This window comes from Heterodontus francisci, chromosome 15 (assembly GCF_036365525.1).
Source record: "Heterodontus francisci isolate sHetFra1 chromosome 15, sHetFra1.hap1, whole genome shotgun sequence".
NCBI lineage: Eukaryota > Metazoa > Chordata > Chondrichthyes > Heterodontiformes > Heterodontidae > Heterodontus > Heterodontus francisci.
The window spans coordinates 64,775,461-64,794,434 of record NC_090385.1 but is presented as its reverse complement, the minus strand read 5'-3'; the positions used below and the strand labels follow the sequence as shown (position 1 = coordinate 64,794,434).

The window sequence follows — 18,974 nt, the reverse complement described above, 5'->3', positions numbered from 1 at the left end:
ACCGACTCCACAGCTACCTCGACTACACTTCTTCACACCCTGCCTCCTGTAAGGACTCCCTTCCATTCTCCCAGTTTCTCCATCTCTGACGCATCTGCTCTGATGATGCTGCCTTCCACGACAGTGCTTCTGATATGTCTTCCTTTTTCCTCAACCGAGGATTCACCCCCACTATGGTTGACAGGGCCCTCAACCGTGTCCAGCCCATTTCCTGCACCTCTACCCTCACCCCTTCCCCTCCCTTCCAGAACCACGACAGGGTTCCCCTTGTCCTCACTTTCCATCCCACCAGCCTCCACATCCAAAGGATGATCCTCCGCCACTTCTGCCACCTCCAGCGTGATGCCACTACCAAATGCATCTTCCCCTCCCTTCCCCAGTCAGCATTCCGGAGGGATCGTTCGCTCCGCGACACCCTTGTCCGCTCCTCCATTACCCCCACCACCTCGTCCCCTTCCCATGGCACCTTCCCCTGCAATTGCAGGAGGTGTAATACCTGCCCATTTACCTCCTCTCTCCTCACTATCCAAGGCCCCAAACACTCCTTTCAGGTGAAGCAGTAATTTACTTGTACTTCTTTCAATGTAGTATACTGTATTCACTGCTCACAATGTGGTCTTCTCTACATTGGGGAGACCAAACGAGGATTGGGTGATTGCTTTGCGGAACACCTCCGCTCAGTCCGTAAGCATGACCCCGAGCTTCTGATTGCTTGCCATTTCAACACCCCCTCCCCCCGCTCTCATGCTCACATCTCTGTCCTGGGATTGCTGCAGTGTTCCAGTGAACATCAACGCAAGCTCAAGGAACAGCGTCTCATTTCCCGATTAGGCACGCTACAGCCTGCCGGACTGAACATAGAGTTCAATAATTTCAGAGCATGATGGGCCCCCCTTTTTATGTTTTATTTTTTTATTTTTTATTTGGTTATTTTATTTTAGTTTTATTAGTTTGTTTAGTTTGTTTCTACTCTGCCTACCCACTGTTTCTTTTTTTTAATGTTTGTGTTTAGAGTACTTTGTGCTTTACAGTCTATTAACACCCTCTCTGTACTAACGCTTTGTCTTTCAGCACAACATTTACATACCATTTGCCTTTGTTCCATGACCTTCTGGTCAGTTATTCTCTGTGACCCTCTGTCCTATCAGCGCCTTCTGTTTTGTTATCTCTTGCCCCACCCCCCCGCATTACTTACTGAAAACCTTTTACATTTCTAATATTTGTCAGTTCTGATGAAGGGTCACTGACCTGAAACGTCAACTCTGCTTCTCTCTCCACAGATGCTGCCAAATCTGCTGAGTATTTCCAGCGTTTCTTGTTTTTATCCTAGAGATTGTCATCTGAGCAAGGCGTGGATGCTGGACAGAAGGCATCTGGTCCAGTAAAATCCAGGACATGAATAAATAAACCAGCAGAATTAATTGATTTTTGACCATCTCGTGAGAAATGGTTGAAAAGATCCGGTGCAAATGGATCAAAAGTTTGGAGAAAGTATGACAAATCACACATTCTGCTAAATGCTGGAATGCAACTGAATATGAAATTTATTTCCTCTTCCTTTCTCTGCCAAGTTTCCAGCCTCTTTTCTTCTGCCCTCCTCAAGATATTGACTCCTTTTCTGCTGTGTTGCCTCCCAGTAGTCATTGTTTATATGGTAGCAGAATCCTGAATAAGCCTGATCCTTTCTCCACCTGACAAACCACATAAACACTTCTACAAGGGTTCAGTGGATAACACATAGGAACAAGAACTATGCAGATTTCTTCTCCATTCCAAGACTGTAGAGGTCAATCATGGTGCTCCAACCATGGTCCTGGCTGAGATCAATTACCTCAGCACAGGCTGGAAATTGAATTTGGGACTTTGCTGGTCGGTAGGACTCAGCTAACTGCCAGATCAGGGTTGTCTAACATACGGCCCATGGGCCAGGGTCCGGACCGCCAAAGATTTCCATCCAGGCTGCGGGTGTAAACTGTACCCAGACCGTTCCTCATCTTCCCCAGGGGTCCGTGACAGGAGATGGGAAATTTCCCCTTGTCGTCTTCTTGCAGACTGGCCTTTTTAAAAACATCGCACTGCCAGTTTCACAGATGTTGAAGCAGGAACGTACTTCCAACATCGGACAGATTTGGGGTTTTCCAACTTTTTAAAAGCCTGCTGGAAGACCCCGAATCTGTCTGATGTCGGGAAGCGCGTTCCTGCTTCAGCAGCTGTCAGCTGTGAAACTCAGCCTGATGTTTTTAAATAAAGTAACCAACCACAAAGCTGCTGTGCTGAGCGCTCCCGCTCAGTGCAACTGTCAGAGAGGGGGAAACAGAGAGAGGGGGGAACAGAGAGAGAGAGAAGGGCAACAAAGAGAGTGAGGGTGAAACAAAGAGAGAAAGGGGGACAGAGAGAGAGAGGAGGGAAAACAGAGACAGCGAGAGGGGGAAAGAGAGAGAGGGGGAATAATGAGAGAGAGGGATCAGAGAGAGCGAGAGAGGGGAAAATAGAGAGAGAGAGGGAACAGAGAAAGGGGGACAGAGAGCGGGGGACGGGGGTGGGGGCATAGAGAGCGAAGATGACACAGAGAGAGGGGAACAACACAGAGAGGGGGAAACACAGGGAGAGAGAGAGAGATCATGATCACTCCTGACAGATGGATATCTATGCAGAATACTTTGATTTGCTACATCAAGTGGGCGGGTAGAGACTGACTACTTATGCAAGCAAAAACAATGCCAGGTATGTCACTAAATCCACTATTTAAGAAAGGTTGTAGAGAAAAGCCAGGGAACTACAGACCAGTGAGTCTCACGTCAGTGGTAGGGAAACTGTTGGAGAAAATTCTGAAGGAGAGAATCTATCTCCACTTGGAGAGGCAAAATTTGATTAGGAATAGTCAGCATGGCTTTGTCAGAGGGAGGTCACGCCTAACAAATTTGATTGAATTTTTTGAGCATGTGACCAGGTGTGTAGATGAGGGTAGTGCAGTTGATGTAGTTTACATGGATTTCAGCAAAGCCTTTGACAAGGTCCCACATGGGAGACTTATCAAGAAAGCAAATGCACATGGGATACAAGGTAACTTGATAAGGTGGATTCAAAATTGGCTTAGCTGTGGGAGACAGAGAGTGATGACAGACGGCTGTTTTAGTGACTGGAAGCCAGTGTCCAGTGGCGTACCACAGGGATCTGTGCTGGGTCCCCTATTGTTTGTCATTGATATAAATGACATAGATGACTATGTGGGGGTAGGATCAGTAAGTTCGCGGATGACACAAAGATTGGCCGAGTGGTTAACAGTGAGGTGGAGTGTCTTAGGTTACAGGAAGATATAGACGGGATGGTCAAATGGGCAGAAAAGTGGCAGATGGAATTTAACCCTGAAAAGTGTGAGGTGATACACTTTGGAAGAGTAATGTGACATGGAAATATTCAATGAATGGCCTGACACTGGGAAGTTCCGAGGAACAAAGGGATCTTGGCGTGTTTGTCCATAGATCTCTGAAGGCAGAAGGGCAGATTAATAGGGTGGTGAAAAAGGCATATGGGACACTTGCCTTTATCAATCGAGGCATAGATTACAAAAGCAGGGATGTCCTGTTGGAGTTGTATAGAACTTTGGTAAGGCCACAGCTGGAGTACTGTGTGCAATTCTGGTCGTCACATTATAGGAAGGATGTGATTGCATTGGAGGGGGTGCAGAGGCGATTCACCAAGATGTTGCCTGGGATGGAACATTTAAGATATGAAGAGAGGTTGGGTAGGCTTGGGTTGTTTTCACTGGAGCAGAGAAGACTGAGGGGTGACCTGATCGAGGTGTACAAGATTATGAGGGGCATGGACAGGGTGGATAGGGAGCAGCTGTTTCCCTTAGTTGAAGGGTCAGTTACGAGGGGTCACAAGTTTAAGGTGAGGGGTGGGAAGTTTAAGGGGGATTTGAGGAAAAACTTTTTTACCCACAGGGTGGTGACAGTCTGGAATGCCCTGCCTGGGAGGGTGGTAGAGGCAGGTTGCCTCACATCCTTTAAAAAGTACCTGGATGAGCACTTGGCACGTCATAACATTCAAGGCTATGGGCCAAGTGCTGGCAAATGGGATTAGGTAGACAGGTCAGGTGTCTTTAATGCATCGATGCAGACTCGATGGGCCGAAGGGCCTCTTCTGCGCTGTATTATTCTGTGATTCTGTAAATCAGTTTTCAATATAGTGATGAGAAAGTAAGTCAATAAATTAGTCTTCTCATTTAAAGCTTCTTCACAAAAATGCACATTTTCTGTTGTTTTTATTAGTAAGATAAATTTTTAATGCCTTTATCTTTCAAAATTTGCTCACCGGACCCCCGGGCTGAGCAAAAATCATAATGCAGCCCTCAGCCCAAAAATGTTGGACAACCCTGTGCTAGATAAACTTGGGGAGCCAAGGAGAGATCCTGATTGGAAGTTTCTAAAAAGATAATGTTCAGGTTTGTAATTTCTCATTCTCCCCCATTTGGAAGTGATCATATTTTATGTTGTAATCATCATTACAGCTGAACAGCTAACATTCCACAGACACAGCCTCGGAACAATCATCACTGTGTTGTTGCAGTGAGAAAGATATTTAATGTTGTAAATTATTAATTTTGCAAAAAATCCATTGGCACTGCCTTCAGTGTGTTGTTAATTTGTAATTGTCACTGAGCTCTGTTAGCTGTTGATCAGCCAGAGAGAAGCTACCAATTTCTGACCTACCACTGCTTGTTGGGAGATTAGTTGTCAGGTTTCTGCAGTTGTGATGTTTTCAGTTCAATAACTAGGCTTGAAGAAACCTGTACCTCGGCTATAGAATATTACAGATCGCTGAACTGATCTTTTATGTATGATTACATCTTTAGACAAGAATTACTGTGGACAAGTCCCTACGACTACTCTTGGCCACATTCAACAGCCTACGTGAGGACCTGCTCCATTTGCAAGATGACCTAAATGTATGTGCAAGAGGTTGCAAAAATTCAATGTCTGAAATGAAATATTTATATTCTTAAATCTTAACTGTTTGCTTAAGTGCACCTAACATGAGGATAATTGCTAGAAGTTGTTGGCCTATATAGGTCAAAATTCAATTCTCATAGTCTTTGTGGTTACAAATCTCAACTATATCATAAATATGTTGGAGCTCAAATTTGTTAAAACAGTACCAAGAAAGTAAGATATTAGAAGTTGTGTACTAAGTATATTGTCTTGTTTGAATTGAATATTGAGAGAATGTTCACTCTATTACTCTGCTCAGATGCTGTCAGATCTGCTGAATGTTTACAGCATTTTCTGTTTTTATTTCAGATTGCCAGCATCTGCAGTATTTTGCTTTTGTATAAAACTGCCAATGTGTGTTAATTCTTTTCAAAATGAAATATTCTACAATTGCAAAGATAGCATTGTTATATTTGATATTTAACAATAATTTTTCTTTTTCTTCACAATTTAATCCCGTATTTCCCACTTTGGCTGAAGGGGCTAACTTGTATTGGAGTCTTCCATATCCCATTCTTTATATGTGGACTAGGATAATTAGAATTGACTCTGGGGTCATCACAGCCAACCTAAGCCTTGCTTTCACCTGATGCCAACAAGAAAGCACTTCCCAGGATAGGTATCTGGATAGAGATCAGCATTAGAAACCCTTGTTATTTTCCCCCTTCCCCATAGCCCAGGGACGTTAATGACATCAGCAAATTCAGCACAAACTGGAGGTTGAACCTATCTTGTATGACTCAGTGCCATAGCATAGGGGTGATTTTAACCCTACCCACGCAGTGTAAACTGGGTGGGAAGGTAGTTAAAATTGTCCGCTGACTTATCTGCCGGCATCCCACACAGACCCCTCTGTCTTCTAATTTAACCTGCTCTTCTGAACAGGCAGCAAGGACACCCACCTGAAGCTGGCAGAGTCCTTCATTAAATAAACAGATGAGAGTTTGACAATGTCATCAGGCCCCGACTGCAGTGTTAACTGGTGGCCTGAGTGGGAAGCACTTGTGGCTTTCCTGCCACATGAAGATAGCAGGAACAAAATCCAGCCTCAAATGAGGCCCAAACAGAAGTTCTTTAAACTTTTCCTTGTGGGCCAGGTGGAATGGAGTGCCTCTGCTGCCCCAGGCTCCAACTATTTCCTCCCTTAAGACCCTCCCAAAAACCAGTCCCCGCAATTTATCTTGTTGCCAGCAACTGTCCTGCTACCTGAAATCCTGCTCCTGCCTGCCAGCCAGCTGGCACTTCCCATCCATTTTGGGCAGACAGCTAACCAGCATACAGATGAGGCCTAGGCGTTAAAATCGCTTGGGCTTCACTCTGCTGAGGTTAGGAGTTTGACGCTCACCCTGCCACCCACCCTGTTCCCAGTTGTATACTGCACTTATCATCTGAGCCATTGGGAGAACTGCCAGGTTTGAGTCTAATGCAAAATAAAGTTGCATGGAAAAAGAGGTTGGATAAGAAATGACATGAGAAGCCATCAGGCCCCGACTGCAGTGTTAACTGGTGGCCTGAGTGGGAAGCACTTGTGGCTTTCCTGCCACATGAAGATAGCAGGAATATCTGAGTCACGTTGAGAAATTCACCAAGTGGTTTCGCACAAACTGCATATCTACAATCCACAAGAGTAAGGAAAAAGCAGTAGGGCTCCTTCCCTAACACAGCAGCTCTGCGATGCACCTGCATAATGTTGCAGGGACCCATCGAAGCAATCAGATACTCTGGCTTAATAGTACAGGGATTCTTGTAGAAATATTTGAACATATATTGGAGTGTGAATGTTCCTTCATCTCCCTATGGCTAGTCTTGTCACATGATCCATGAATGTCTTCAGGACTCGCATCACAAATTGTGCCATAATTCTTTGTCTTGTGCCATTAGTTTTCTCTTCAGATGGGGTTGACGTGGTAGGGGAGGGGGCAGTGTTGAAACCAGGTTGTTTTCTGTTGGTGAAATAGAATCCAGCATTCAGTTTGAATATTAATGAGGCAGATTGTTCTGTATTTGGTTAGTGATGGACATTTTATAGAAACAATTTGAGGCACAAACTGTGGAGTTGAATCTGAAAACTGGAGGTGCAGAATGCTGATTTTAATTTAATTCCAGTTGTTTAGATCTTGCATGCAGCATTAACTTGCATATTTATTTTACGTCACTTTTTTAATTTAAAGGAATATTTACCTATTTATTTCCACAGAAACTTGCAACAGACAAGGAGATGCTGGAAAGAGACCTGGGTTTTAAATCTCAGCAGGTGGCAGAATACTTGAAGATCTTGGAGTCTGTGCGAGAGAACAACCGGCAGCTACAGGTAGAGCATTTACACAGTTGTGATTATTGCACTCAGTTCTTGTGTTATTTATTTAAAACGGAGGATGCTAATACAAAAGCTGATGATTAATCAGGAATCTTCTCATGAGAGTACTCATCTTACAAGCCCTTAATTATGCCCTCTTTACATTCTACTCAGCTTACTTAAAGTCTTTGAGACCTTGTGTTGTTTGAGGAGACAAAATGTCCTGCATTATTTTCATCGCATTTCATACAACTGAGCCAATGATGTATTTCAGAAAGTTATAGCTGTAAAAATGAAGTGGAACTTATCTGGACTGAGTCCCATCACCTGCTTTCGTTGTTAATATGGTGTATTATGTAGATGGTATGGTATATCTCTATCAATATCCTCACAGAACTGCTTGTGAGATCAAGTATAATATCGCTGCTTATCAATTCACATGATTCAATTTCACACATGTACCATGTGTCATTGACCTGCATACCAGTAAAAATAGAATATAGAAAGTAATCACCAAGGGGTTATAAATCAGACTGTGTGATACTGGTGACAAACTCATCAACATCTACCTGCTATTTTACAAGGTGTTGAACCATGAAAAAAGAGGGATGGCAGAATTTCATACAAGTGTGTAAATGTATTGGTTACCAATATCATACAATGTAATTTTAATCCCTGTAGTGATTACTTTCTGTATTTCATTGCCTTTGTTGCTGGTGGGGGGCATCAGTAACACACTTTGCTATGCATTAAGCAGAATCTCCTATGGAGTGCGTTCCTAGCAGTTTACAATTTGTGGCTCATATGTCCTCTCAACTGCTGTATCTTACTGACTTACAAAATACCATCTGTTCATACTGTATACCTAGAGATAGAATGGCAGTGTTATCTGGAAAGTATCCTATGTTGCTGTTATGTTGGTTGTGTAATGGTTGGTAAATGCTGTATCTTCCTCTCCATCCTTGCTATGAATAATTTCCAGCATCTATGATGTATTTCTTTTGTATACCTCATGACCAGTTCATCTAGCAGACAATAAATGAACTGAGCTGTGAAAATCACTGACATTTTCTCTTGACATCTTCTGATGAAGAGATTTCTGAACACTTACAGTGGTGTTATACAGTGCCTGCTTTTACATTAACAGTCAAGCTGACAATTTTCACATGAATACTGCAGCTGCATTAATAGTATAGTGTACAATTGAATAATTCATCTAGTATTTGTTAAATTGGCATATTGTGTCAGTATTATGAGACGGTGTGGGATGGGGGGTAGATGGGGGCAAAACAACATGTAAAGGTCGTACTCTCAATGTGTTTTTTGGCGTTTTGGTTCAGAACACTATTAAGGAGAATAGTTCAACTAACCGATCACTTGAGGATTTAATCTTAAATCTGAGGAACTCAGAGGCTGATAAGGAGTTCCGTGTGAAGGAGTTGGAATACAGCAAGCGTGCTCTGGAACAAGAAAATGAGACACTCCGACAACAGGTAAGGAACAGACATTGTACCTTCCACATAACTGCATATTTAAATATTTTTCAAATAAATTGAGAGAATAAAAACTATTCCAATTACATGGAGTCCGTTCACTTACCTGATCACCGCCTTAAGATACACCTGCTGTGTCCAGCATTTTGCGGTTGTAGACATCATTTTAATTTTTGACTAAACTATAGTGTCATAATTTTAAAAATACATAATATTTCAATTTCCTCTTTTATGTTTATATTTAAATGACATCCAGGGAACTTGTAGCCTAAAATAACCTCCTCGGGAGTAAGATCCCTCTTAATGGTAAAGGAGGCAGTGCATGTTTTTCTTGGTAATGAACAGCTCACTAATGACATGCAGGAACACTGTTAATTAGAGGAAAATAGCCATTCTCCCACTTTAACAGAATTTCCTTTCTAAGTGTCCATTTCAATACCTGTTTCACATTAATTCAGAGGAATGGTCACGTATGAAAGAGAATTTGGCAATCTAGATTCAAATCATTTGAAAAGTCTTGGTTCAGTATCTGTTGATATCCCCCTAAGCTTGCAAAAATGCTTGTACCCCTTCCAGTACTGCGCCAAAAAAACCGTTATGAACAAATGTTTCTGACATGTTTGGACCATGTACATGATGCCTATTTTTACATTTACTGGTTCCTGCTAGAAATTCCTTGAATCCCTAACAGAGGTAGATTATTTGATGTTACAGTTTGTTTGTGAATGTATTATAGTTCTGCTGACTAGAGAGCATTTGAACCCACTGAATACTTCTCTCCCCTTAGCCTGTTTCTGAACAAAAGGTCAAATATTAATCAAGGTCATTTTTGGAGTACATTGGTCCTTTTTCAGACTCCTTGGCAACTATAGTAAAACTGTAACTACACTCATATTCTAAAGAACATAAGGCACTGGGATTACCAATTTAGAAGAGAGATGGGGTGGCACAGTGGCGCAGTGGTTAGCACTGCAGCCTCACAGCTCCAGCAACCCGGGTTCGGTTCTGGACACTGCCTGTGCGGAGTTTGCAAGTTCTCCCTGTGACCGCATGGGTTTCCACCAGGTGTTCTGGTTTCCTCCCACAGCTAAAGACTGGCAGGTTGATGGCCAGGTACAATGGCCAATTCACCTTACTGTAGGTAGGTAGTAAGGAATATGGGATTAATGTAGGATTAGTATAAATGGGTAGTTGTTGGTCAGCACAGACTCAGTGGGCCAAAGGGCCTGTTTCAGTGCTGTATCTCTCCATGAGAAGAATCAATTGGCATATCTCTGTAGTAGAGCTGATCTCAGCAGTCAAAGAAATGAAGACCATGAACAGCAAAATTCATTTTACACATTAAAAACAATTAAAATTCGAAGGAATGCTGCCTTATTTTGGAAAAAGTAGCCAGTAGGCTATTGAACTTGGTGTGATCACCACTAAAATCTGGTCAAGCTTTCAATATTATATATCCTCACCCCACTGAAAAGTTGACCTCTTGTGCTGCAATAAATGAGCTGTCGAACCGAATGTACAACTTATAATACTAACTCGAAACAACTTCACAAGAGGCTCAAGGGAAAGTGCATTTGATCCCTATCTGTTTCATTACCAGAAATAATGATTTCTGTTGATGACACAACCATCTCTGAGAGGTTAGTTCTCTATCAGAAAGTAGATATTGGGCTGAATTTAGTTGTGCTGGCAGGGCTCCCGGCACTGGGCAAAAAAGGTGAGGGGAACCTTACGTTGGTTTTGCAGAGCCCCTGGGCAAAATTCAACGGCACTTAAATGCCCAATGCCGGGATCCCTGTCCCTTTAAGGACAGGGATCCCACCTCCAAGAGCTGTCAGCCAATAAGAGGACCATCAGCTGAGTAGAATCAACACCCAGTGCAGGAGCCTCAGACCAGAGGTAAGTGAGGCGTGGTCGCCGGGGCCAGTCCAGCATGCCCTGGCGATGTGGGATGTGGTGGGGGAGGGTGGGCATTGAGGGCAAGGAGGGAGGTGTTACTGGAGGGGTGGCCTTTGCTACCGGGGGGCCCTCTGTGGGCCACAGATTTCCCACAGAGGAGGTTCCCCCCCACACCCGGATCCCGCAGGAAGGCTGCCTCGTTTTACTGGGTGACCACCCTGTGCGATGGAGGTCCCCCTGCCATTGGTTTAATTCCAGCGGCAGCAAGAAGATTGGCCACTTAAGGTCTTAAATTCGCCTCTGTGCTGGAAGGCTGTATTTGGCCTTTTCCTCCCCCGACTTAATCGTGGTGCAACGGGAAGGCAATGGGCCCCCTGCCCCCTGCCTTCTAATGCAATTCAGTGCCCCCCCCCCCCCACCGCCTCCTAGCCTGTCTCCGAGGGGCCCATTAGATTCAGCCCATTGTATGAATAAGTGGTGAGTTATCTTTATCATGATGAAAATCCAGTCTCAGTCATTATTTTGAAGATTGACTATGATGCTGCTCGCTATCTCTACTCCTTTCAGTTACAAATATTCAACACTATGGTTGTCACATGATGTAAAGTATGGCTGGAAACTCCTGATATTGGCTAGAGAAAATGTTGGGAGTAGGAAACCTCAAAGTTGAGCTTGTCATTTGTTGGTAGTGATGCACCCAAATCTGCCCATCGATTTATTGGCAGCCTGCAGAAAAATGTCATCACTTGCACAGAAACCTAGCATAGGCCAAAGCCATACTAATCAATGAATCCCATCTTTTCTACCATCAAACAGGTTTTTAGTACTTCAGAGTAATTCCCAAGGCCGAATAGGAGATGTTAGCTACAGTGAGAAGCTCGCTACCAAGTAACGAGTTCCCTTCATGTTGTCTGATGCAACATAAATGAGATGCGTGGAGTTCAGTTGGTTGAAGATTTCAAACAGGTTTATTTACAGCTAAACTATTATATACAAGGCAGAACTAACTATTAACAGGACTTTCCTCTAGGGTGTTACAGTTACAGAGTGACTCTGGCTCCGAGTCACATAACTACGTCCTGGCACTTATCTCATTAACATACTAATATCTTAAAGGGATATCACTCTTAAAGGCAGTCACACAACATCCCCCTTCTTTCCAAAGATAGGTCTTGTATGCTAAAAGTAAAAATACATGACATTAGATAACATTAAAGTTATTTACACATGGATAGGGATTATGAAATTTCACAAATATGGAGGCTCAAAAGTCCATATGTCATCTGGGTGGTTTGACAGCTCTTGCTCGGGGAATTTGTCTCATCTGTTGCTGTTGTTTCTGAAGTTTCTCCTTCTCTGCATTAAGTTTCTGTTGTGCTGCCTTCAGCCTGCTAACATACTCTGTTGCTTTTCTCAGGATGACCATTATTGAGGTCTTGTCATTCTTGGAAAGTTCCAGCACCTCATCTCGAAGAAACAACAGACAATGCTTCAACTCATTCCTTCCCTGCTTCCTCAGGGCGTTGTGTGTCCATCGCCTCTCCTTATTCTCCACATCTGAAGGTCTTGTTGGGGGAGGAGTACTTGGCTTCATGGAGGTGTCTGTCTGTTCTAGCTCATTGTGGTCCTGGCGGTTCTCTCGAAAGTAGAAGTAAAGGCATGGCATAGTTGTGCTGTTGCTGGGTTTCCAGACTGCACCATTTGATGCTGGTCAGAGTCTGCGAGTGGGTTACAGTCTTTGGAGATTTCCCCTGGCACTCCTACCCACTGCCAACCGGATACCATTGGTCTGTTCTGCTGTAGTGGGTACCTTGGTGACCTCGTAGATGGTGATGATTTTGAGGTCCTTACATGCCAGTAGTCCTGCCACTGCTGGTCCACTCATGTCTGCTAGGTAGAACATTTGTGGTTTCCATGCTGACTTGCCATATCTGCATTGCATTGTTACTGTGCCACTGCAAGGGATGGGCGACCTGTTGTATGCAGATAACTTGGCAGTTGTTGGTTGTATCATTGATTTCCAAAAATCATGTACATATCTTTGAGGATTCTTACTGGTAGGATATTTGCACTAGCACCAGTGTCATTCTTGACTCGGAGTGTATGTTTGCCAACTTTCTTTGGGAACATGATGTTAATAGTGACGAAAGCTTCCAGTTGTTGGACTTCATCAAGTTAACAATGTGGAATGCCTGTTCATCTTCTGTCTGAGAACTACTTCACTCTGGGTCTTGTCTCAGGTCTGTTTTGCTGCGGGCTTCAGGTATTGCCTTGCATTTACACAGGTCTCTGGCACTTTCCTTGCTGCTGTTGCCCTGTTTTCTGTTTACTTGTGTTCCGCTGTGACTTCTGGCTACATCTTTGGAGCCAGTACTCTTGCACAGGCGCGCCCAGTGTTCTTTTGTACCACACGCCGTGCACAAGTCTTGAAATGCAGGACAATTTTGCCGTGTATGGGACAGACCACACTTACCACACAATTTGCTTGCTCATTGTGACCTGGTTATGGTGCCGATATTGTTGGCTGTATCTAGTGCTTGCAGGTGTTGTTGTCCAGCTACAATGGCTTCATATTTCCTACCATCTTCCAGCAGTGCATCAATGCTGTGACCTTTCTTTTTCTCCAAGAGGTCATTCTGAAACGCTTCAGTGGGTGTTGATACGATCACCAGCTCCATTATTCGGTCCGACAAGCTCAATTTCTGAGAAATTGTACTCGTTGATTCTATGTAATCCCTCATTTCCAATTGCTATCATTATTTTTACAACTTGTTTTTCTGTTTCTGGAATTACTTGGTCTTTAAAGCATAACTACATTCTTTGTTTCAATAATTTAAACTTGGATAGGATATCCAAGGCCTTCCAGCTCATGCTGGGGAATTTGGTATCCATTTTTCTGCTGTTCTTTTACTTTAAAACTTGTTTAGAGATTGGTTCTATGACTCTGTACTGCTTTCCCTTTAAAAAAACTCTCTTAGCTGCTTTGATTGACAGAAACAGGTATTTAGCAGTGCTTGTCTGTTTGTCTAGCTTCCAGCACTCTAGTCTGTTTGTTTACACAGTTGTGCAATAAGCATTTCAAGTGTTTTTTTGCTAGAGTTTATTTATGCAGCTGTTCCATAGGCAATTCTTCATACTTGAGTTGTTTTGTGGGTTTTTTAAAACTCTGGCCAAGTGAATGAAAGCTCTTCAAGTGGGAGTGATTCATTGGGTTTCTTTTTATAGCTTTAGCTGCGCGCTGCATGAATGGAGGATTTCCATGCTTTTTGCTGTCGGATGCCTCCTGTAATGGCGCCGACCTGATCAGCCTGGGAAAGGAGTTGGGTCTTCCCCATTTTTTTTATTCCCCAGGGAGCCTTTGAGAGAAACAAGATCAATTTTTTAAGGACTTCTAAGCTTTTTTTTTAAACTGGGATTTCTCTACCGACGGCACACTGCCTCACCTGATCACAATGATTGATTTGCAGCCTGTCACTCAGCTCTATCTTCTACAGCTGGAGGTAAGTATTTTTTCTTTCCATGTTTGAGCCAGTATTTATTTTGAAACTCTCTTTTGGCGGTAGGAAGGTAGTTTTTAGAGCTGTTTGCCTGTGGTCTTCAAGCTTGGATTCTGTCTCCCACAGCTGCCATTATGCAGTGAGAAGCTTGCTACCAAGTAATGAGTTCCCTTTATGTTGTCTGATGTAACATAAATGAGATGCATGGAGTTCAGTTGGTTGAAAATCTCAAACAGGTTTATTTACAGCTAAACTATTATATACAGTGCAGAGCTCACTATTTACAGGACTTGCCTCCAGGGTGTTACAGTTACAGAGTTACTCTGGCTCTGAATCACATGACTACACCCAGGCACTTATCTCATTAGCACACTAAGATCTTAAAGGGATATCACACAACAGTTGTCTCAGCCTGCACATTGTGTTTTTTTTTAAATCGGAATATTTCATGCTGAGCTAACATTGTTTAAAAAACAAATTCTGTATTCCCTGATGCTCTGATACTGATGATTAACTCTGGCCTTTATTAATGAATCAGTATCCCAGTTAAGCAAGGTTATAATCTTATTTGTCTCACTGTGAAAATTAAGGCATTATTGCAACAGCCTGTTAATGAAACCACAGTGCTTCCAAAGTGGCAACAGATGCACTGTTATCATTTGTAAATTTTACGTACCTACGAAACTTAAATACATCTTAATCTTTTTTGTAGAAAAATGCACTAGCCTAGACTTTCCAGTAGGAATGTTGCTTAATCACAAATGGCTGGAAATGAGTCAAAAGCTCCCCAGAAGGGAGTCATTTTAACTTTTGCTGCCTTGTAAAAAATGGGCAATAGCAAATTGGTCGTCTGCTTTACATCCCAACAATCTTCTCTCTTATTGACATCTGGTGCACGTCTGTACATAAGCAGGTGGGTAACCAAGTGGTGGGACTGAAAAATTGTAGTTCAGGTGAAATTTGACGGTATGTGGAGAGTTAAAGACAGGTGACAAAAAGGGGGCCAAAATTTCTCACAGCATTTGAACAAACTCATAATGCATAGCACCCATTGGCAGCCTTTGCCAAGTCTGAAGGCAGAGAAAGGTAAGAAATTACTGGCAAAACTGGTGAACATAAACCTGATGTGAAAAATTGAAATGGAGTCTGCTGGCATGGGATGGTGTCCACAGAACAATATTAATTGCATCAGCGTGTTGGGGAAATCATTTTTGTTATATGTAAACAAACTGAAAATGAATGCCATATACTTCCTGTGGCAGTATTACCACATTAAACAATGTGAGTAATATCCACAAAATATAATGCTGGAGAATACAGCCTGACTTGTGTTAACTCAAATGTTTGATGCTAAATGATTTGAATCTTGTCGAATTGGCATAGAGTAGTCCATTCTGAAAACTGTTGTTTAAGACTGACTATAATACTTGATATTTATAGCTGACCAAGAGCCCATCAAGTTTATCATACAGCTCGATATTTAAGGCAGAAACTTCAAATAATTACTATGAAATGGTCGACAAGCTGCGTGAAGAAAAGGACAAGGAGATCAATAATTTGAGGGTATGGAAATTCTTTCCTTGCTGTCACTGTTTTCAATACAACATGATCACTATTTTTTCAGCCCCAATTGGAATTTGTATCTACAACTCATTGAATGATACAGGATAGAAGGAGGCAATTTGGTCCATCATGTCTGTTCAGGCTCTTTGAAAGAGGTACCTAATTAGTCCCACTCCCCTGCTCTTTCGCCATAACCCTGTAAATTATTTACCTTTTCAAGTATATATCCAATTCCATTTTGAAAGTTATGACTGAATCTGCCTCCTCCACCTTTTCAAGTAGTGCATTCCAAGCATGACAACAAAATACTTCAACCGTGCTTATAATTTTTAGTTATAGAATTCACTGGCCAATTAAAGTTATTCACACTCACTAGCCAATTAACTGACAATTAACACAAAAAGTTCTAAGTAAATAGGTAGACAAGGGTAATGTGAGCCCTCTAAAGACAGATGCAGGTAATTTTGAAAACAAAAATAAGAAAATAGCAGACTTGTTGAATAGCTACTTTGTGCCAATCTTCACAGTACAGGAAGAGGACAATGCACCTGACATTCCAGGGAAATTAATAATGAATCAAGGACTGGAACTCACTGAAGTTAATGTAAGACAAAAAAACAGTATCAGAAAAAAATAATGGCACTAAAGACATAAAAATCTCCTGGACTCATGGTTCCCATCCCAGGATTTTAAAGGAAGCAGATGAGGAAATTACAGATGCATGAACCATAATCTTCTAAAGCTCTCTGGATTCAGGAATTGTCCCTTTACATTGGAAAATTGAAAATGTAACTCCATTATTTAAGAACGATGAGAGAAAGGAAGAAATTATAGACCTGTTAATCTAATATTTGTTGTGGAGAAGTTACTACAATTAAGGACAGAGTGAATGAGCACTTAGGGAAACATGAACTGATTCGAGAGAGACAACATGAATTTGTAAAGAATAGGTCATGTCTAATGAACCTAACTGAATTTTTTTCAGGAACTAACTGAACTAGTAGAAAAAGGAATGTTTATGGATGTAGTTTATATGGACTTCCAGAAGGAATCAGTAAAGTTCCATATAAGAGACTGTTAGCTAAAATTAAAGCACATGGAATTGAAAGCAAATTACTGACGTGGTTAAGTGGTCAAAGACAGAGAGATGGGATAATGGGTATGTACTCCAATTGGATGGACATGACTAGGATCTGCGTTGGAGTCCCAACTGTTCACTGAATTTACTAATGACTTACGTTCTCTATTGTGTTATCTATCACACTCACGCAAGGAGCAATATGAATGAACTAATGAGTTAACGTCCCAAAACGGACACACTTTTGCTACAGGGCAAAATGGAGTAAGAGGTCAGGTGACCTCTTTGGTACTGTGAAAATACATAGTGACTGCGTCATGTCTGGACCAGTCTTGAAGAAGGTATTAGAAATGCTAATGGGATTATCCAGTGTTAATGGCTACCTTTTTCAACCACATGGACTAACATTGATCTTTGCAATCATAGGCTGGAATTTTACCGCCCCCCCCCCCCCCCGACCCAAGAGGAGGTGGGGGGTGGGGGCATTAAATCGAGTGGGAGGTGGGGGTGTTATTTCCGTCACCTACCCAGCTTCCCCCCCCACCCCCCCCCTGCCATTTTACTAGCCGTGTGGGAGGTGGAAAACAGCCTGCCTGCTCCAGGCCAATTGAAGCCCTTAAGTGGCCCTCCTGCCACCACTGGTATATTATTGGCGATGGATGGGCTCTTCACCAGTCAAGGAGGCTGCCTGCTAATGCCTGATCAAGCACTCTAAGCCAAGGAGACCCCGCCCAGCAGTCCAAGCTGCCCCCAGTGGACCACCTCCCCCACCATCTCAATCGGCGCCTCCCCCACCACCTCGCCGGGGCCTAGCTCATTGTCCCCAGCGAGGTCCCACACACTTACCTCAGTTCCGGGGCCTGCTCCATCTTGCAGGTCCTGGCTGGCTGCAGTCCCAGCAGTGGTCACCACTCCTGGTGGCACTGTTAGGACTGAGGAGCTGCAGGCCCACTGATTGGCCAGGAGCTCTTGGAGACTGGAATTCCTGCCTCAGAGGGGTAGAAATCCCTACTAAGGCCAATTAAGGGCAAAACAGCAGTGTGGCTTCCAGGACCAGTATAGATGGCCTCTCCCCCAACCTAAAACTCTGGCCATAGATTCTCCAGACTCAAAATCAGTATAACAGGTGTGACCAAACACCACATAATTAAGATAAACAACTGTCAAAGATCATTGTCTAACAATGGCCACACATTCAGAGACATTGTATGAAAACACCAGAGGAGAGCAACTTGGATCAGCTGACAGAAGCCAAGCCTGATAAGGATTTTTTTTAAAAAAGAGACTCTTCTGTGCAGAAGTCAGAGCAAAGACAGAAAGCCAGCATCTAGGAGGCTGAGTGAGATCTGTTCCAGCCAAGAAGAAGACCCTGCCGAATACCATCTTCATAAACTACCTAGAGGCAGAAACAAAAAGGTGACTTTTGCAAACTCCCCATCCGAGAGATTGAAACAGGATCTTCGTCATCAAATGGTAACTGAGATTTAACCAAGGAAGTCTACAGTAAAGCATCTGTCCACCTGAAATTTTCCAGTGAACCAAAAGGAAGAGGAAGAACAGGCCTGCATCATTTAAGATTTCCTCCAGGGAAAACAAACAAGGTTTCACAACGAACACTTTTTAAAAAAAACAGACATAAATGCATGCTATCTTTTAATCTCTATCTTTTCTTGTGTGTGTGTGTGTGTGTGTGTGAAGTTGTGAATTTTCAGTTTTTGTATAATAGACATTTATATTTTTTTAAACTATGAGAAAACCCGTGGTTTGTCTGTTTATTGACTATTAAAACCCTCAAGGGTTAAAGACAGTTCTAATAAAACACTGTCTGCAGTCAGTTGAGAGGTGAAATAGGAGAACAATCCCAGTCGTCTCCCACCTGTCTGTAACAAGCCATATTTTACAAGTTTGATGATGACATCAAGACAGGTGATATAGTAAGCAGCGAAGACTAGAGCATAAAATTACAAAGTGACATTGATAGATTAATTCTGTGAGCAAAACTGTGGCAGATGGATTTCAACACGGATTTTCAGCAAGGTAAGTCATCCATTTTGGACCAAAAAATGATCTGAATATTTTTTTAAATGGTGGAAAGCCAGGAATAGTGGAGGTCCAAAGAGATTTAGGCATCCGTGAACACTGGCTGCTAACATA

At 42.7% G+C, this 18,974-nt stretch overlaps 1 protein-coding gene across 1 annotated transcript in view; it reads left to right on the top strand.

Annotated features, from left to right (window-relative positions):
- Window positions 1-18,974, top strand: part of pof1b (POF1B actin binding protein) — a 129,626-nt gene that overhangs the window by 85,078 nt on the left and 25,574 nt on the right. The window contains exons 9-12 of the mRNA XM_068047997.1: window positions 4,859-4,951; window positions 7,192-7,305; window positions 8,631-8,783; window positions 15,620-15,742. Of these exons, the coding sequence (XP_067904098.1) occupies window positions 4,859-4,951; window positions 7,192-7,305; window positions 8,631-8,783; window positions 15,620-15,742 (483 nt within the window). The remainder of the gene's footprint in view (window positions 1-4,858; window positions 4,952-7,191; window positions 7,306-8,630; window positions 8,784-15,619; window positions 15,743-18,974) is intronic.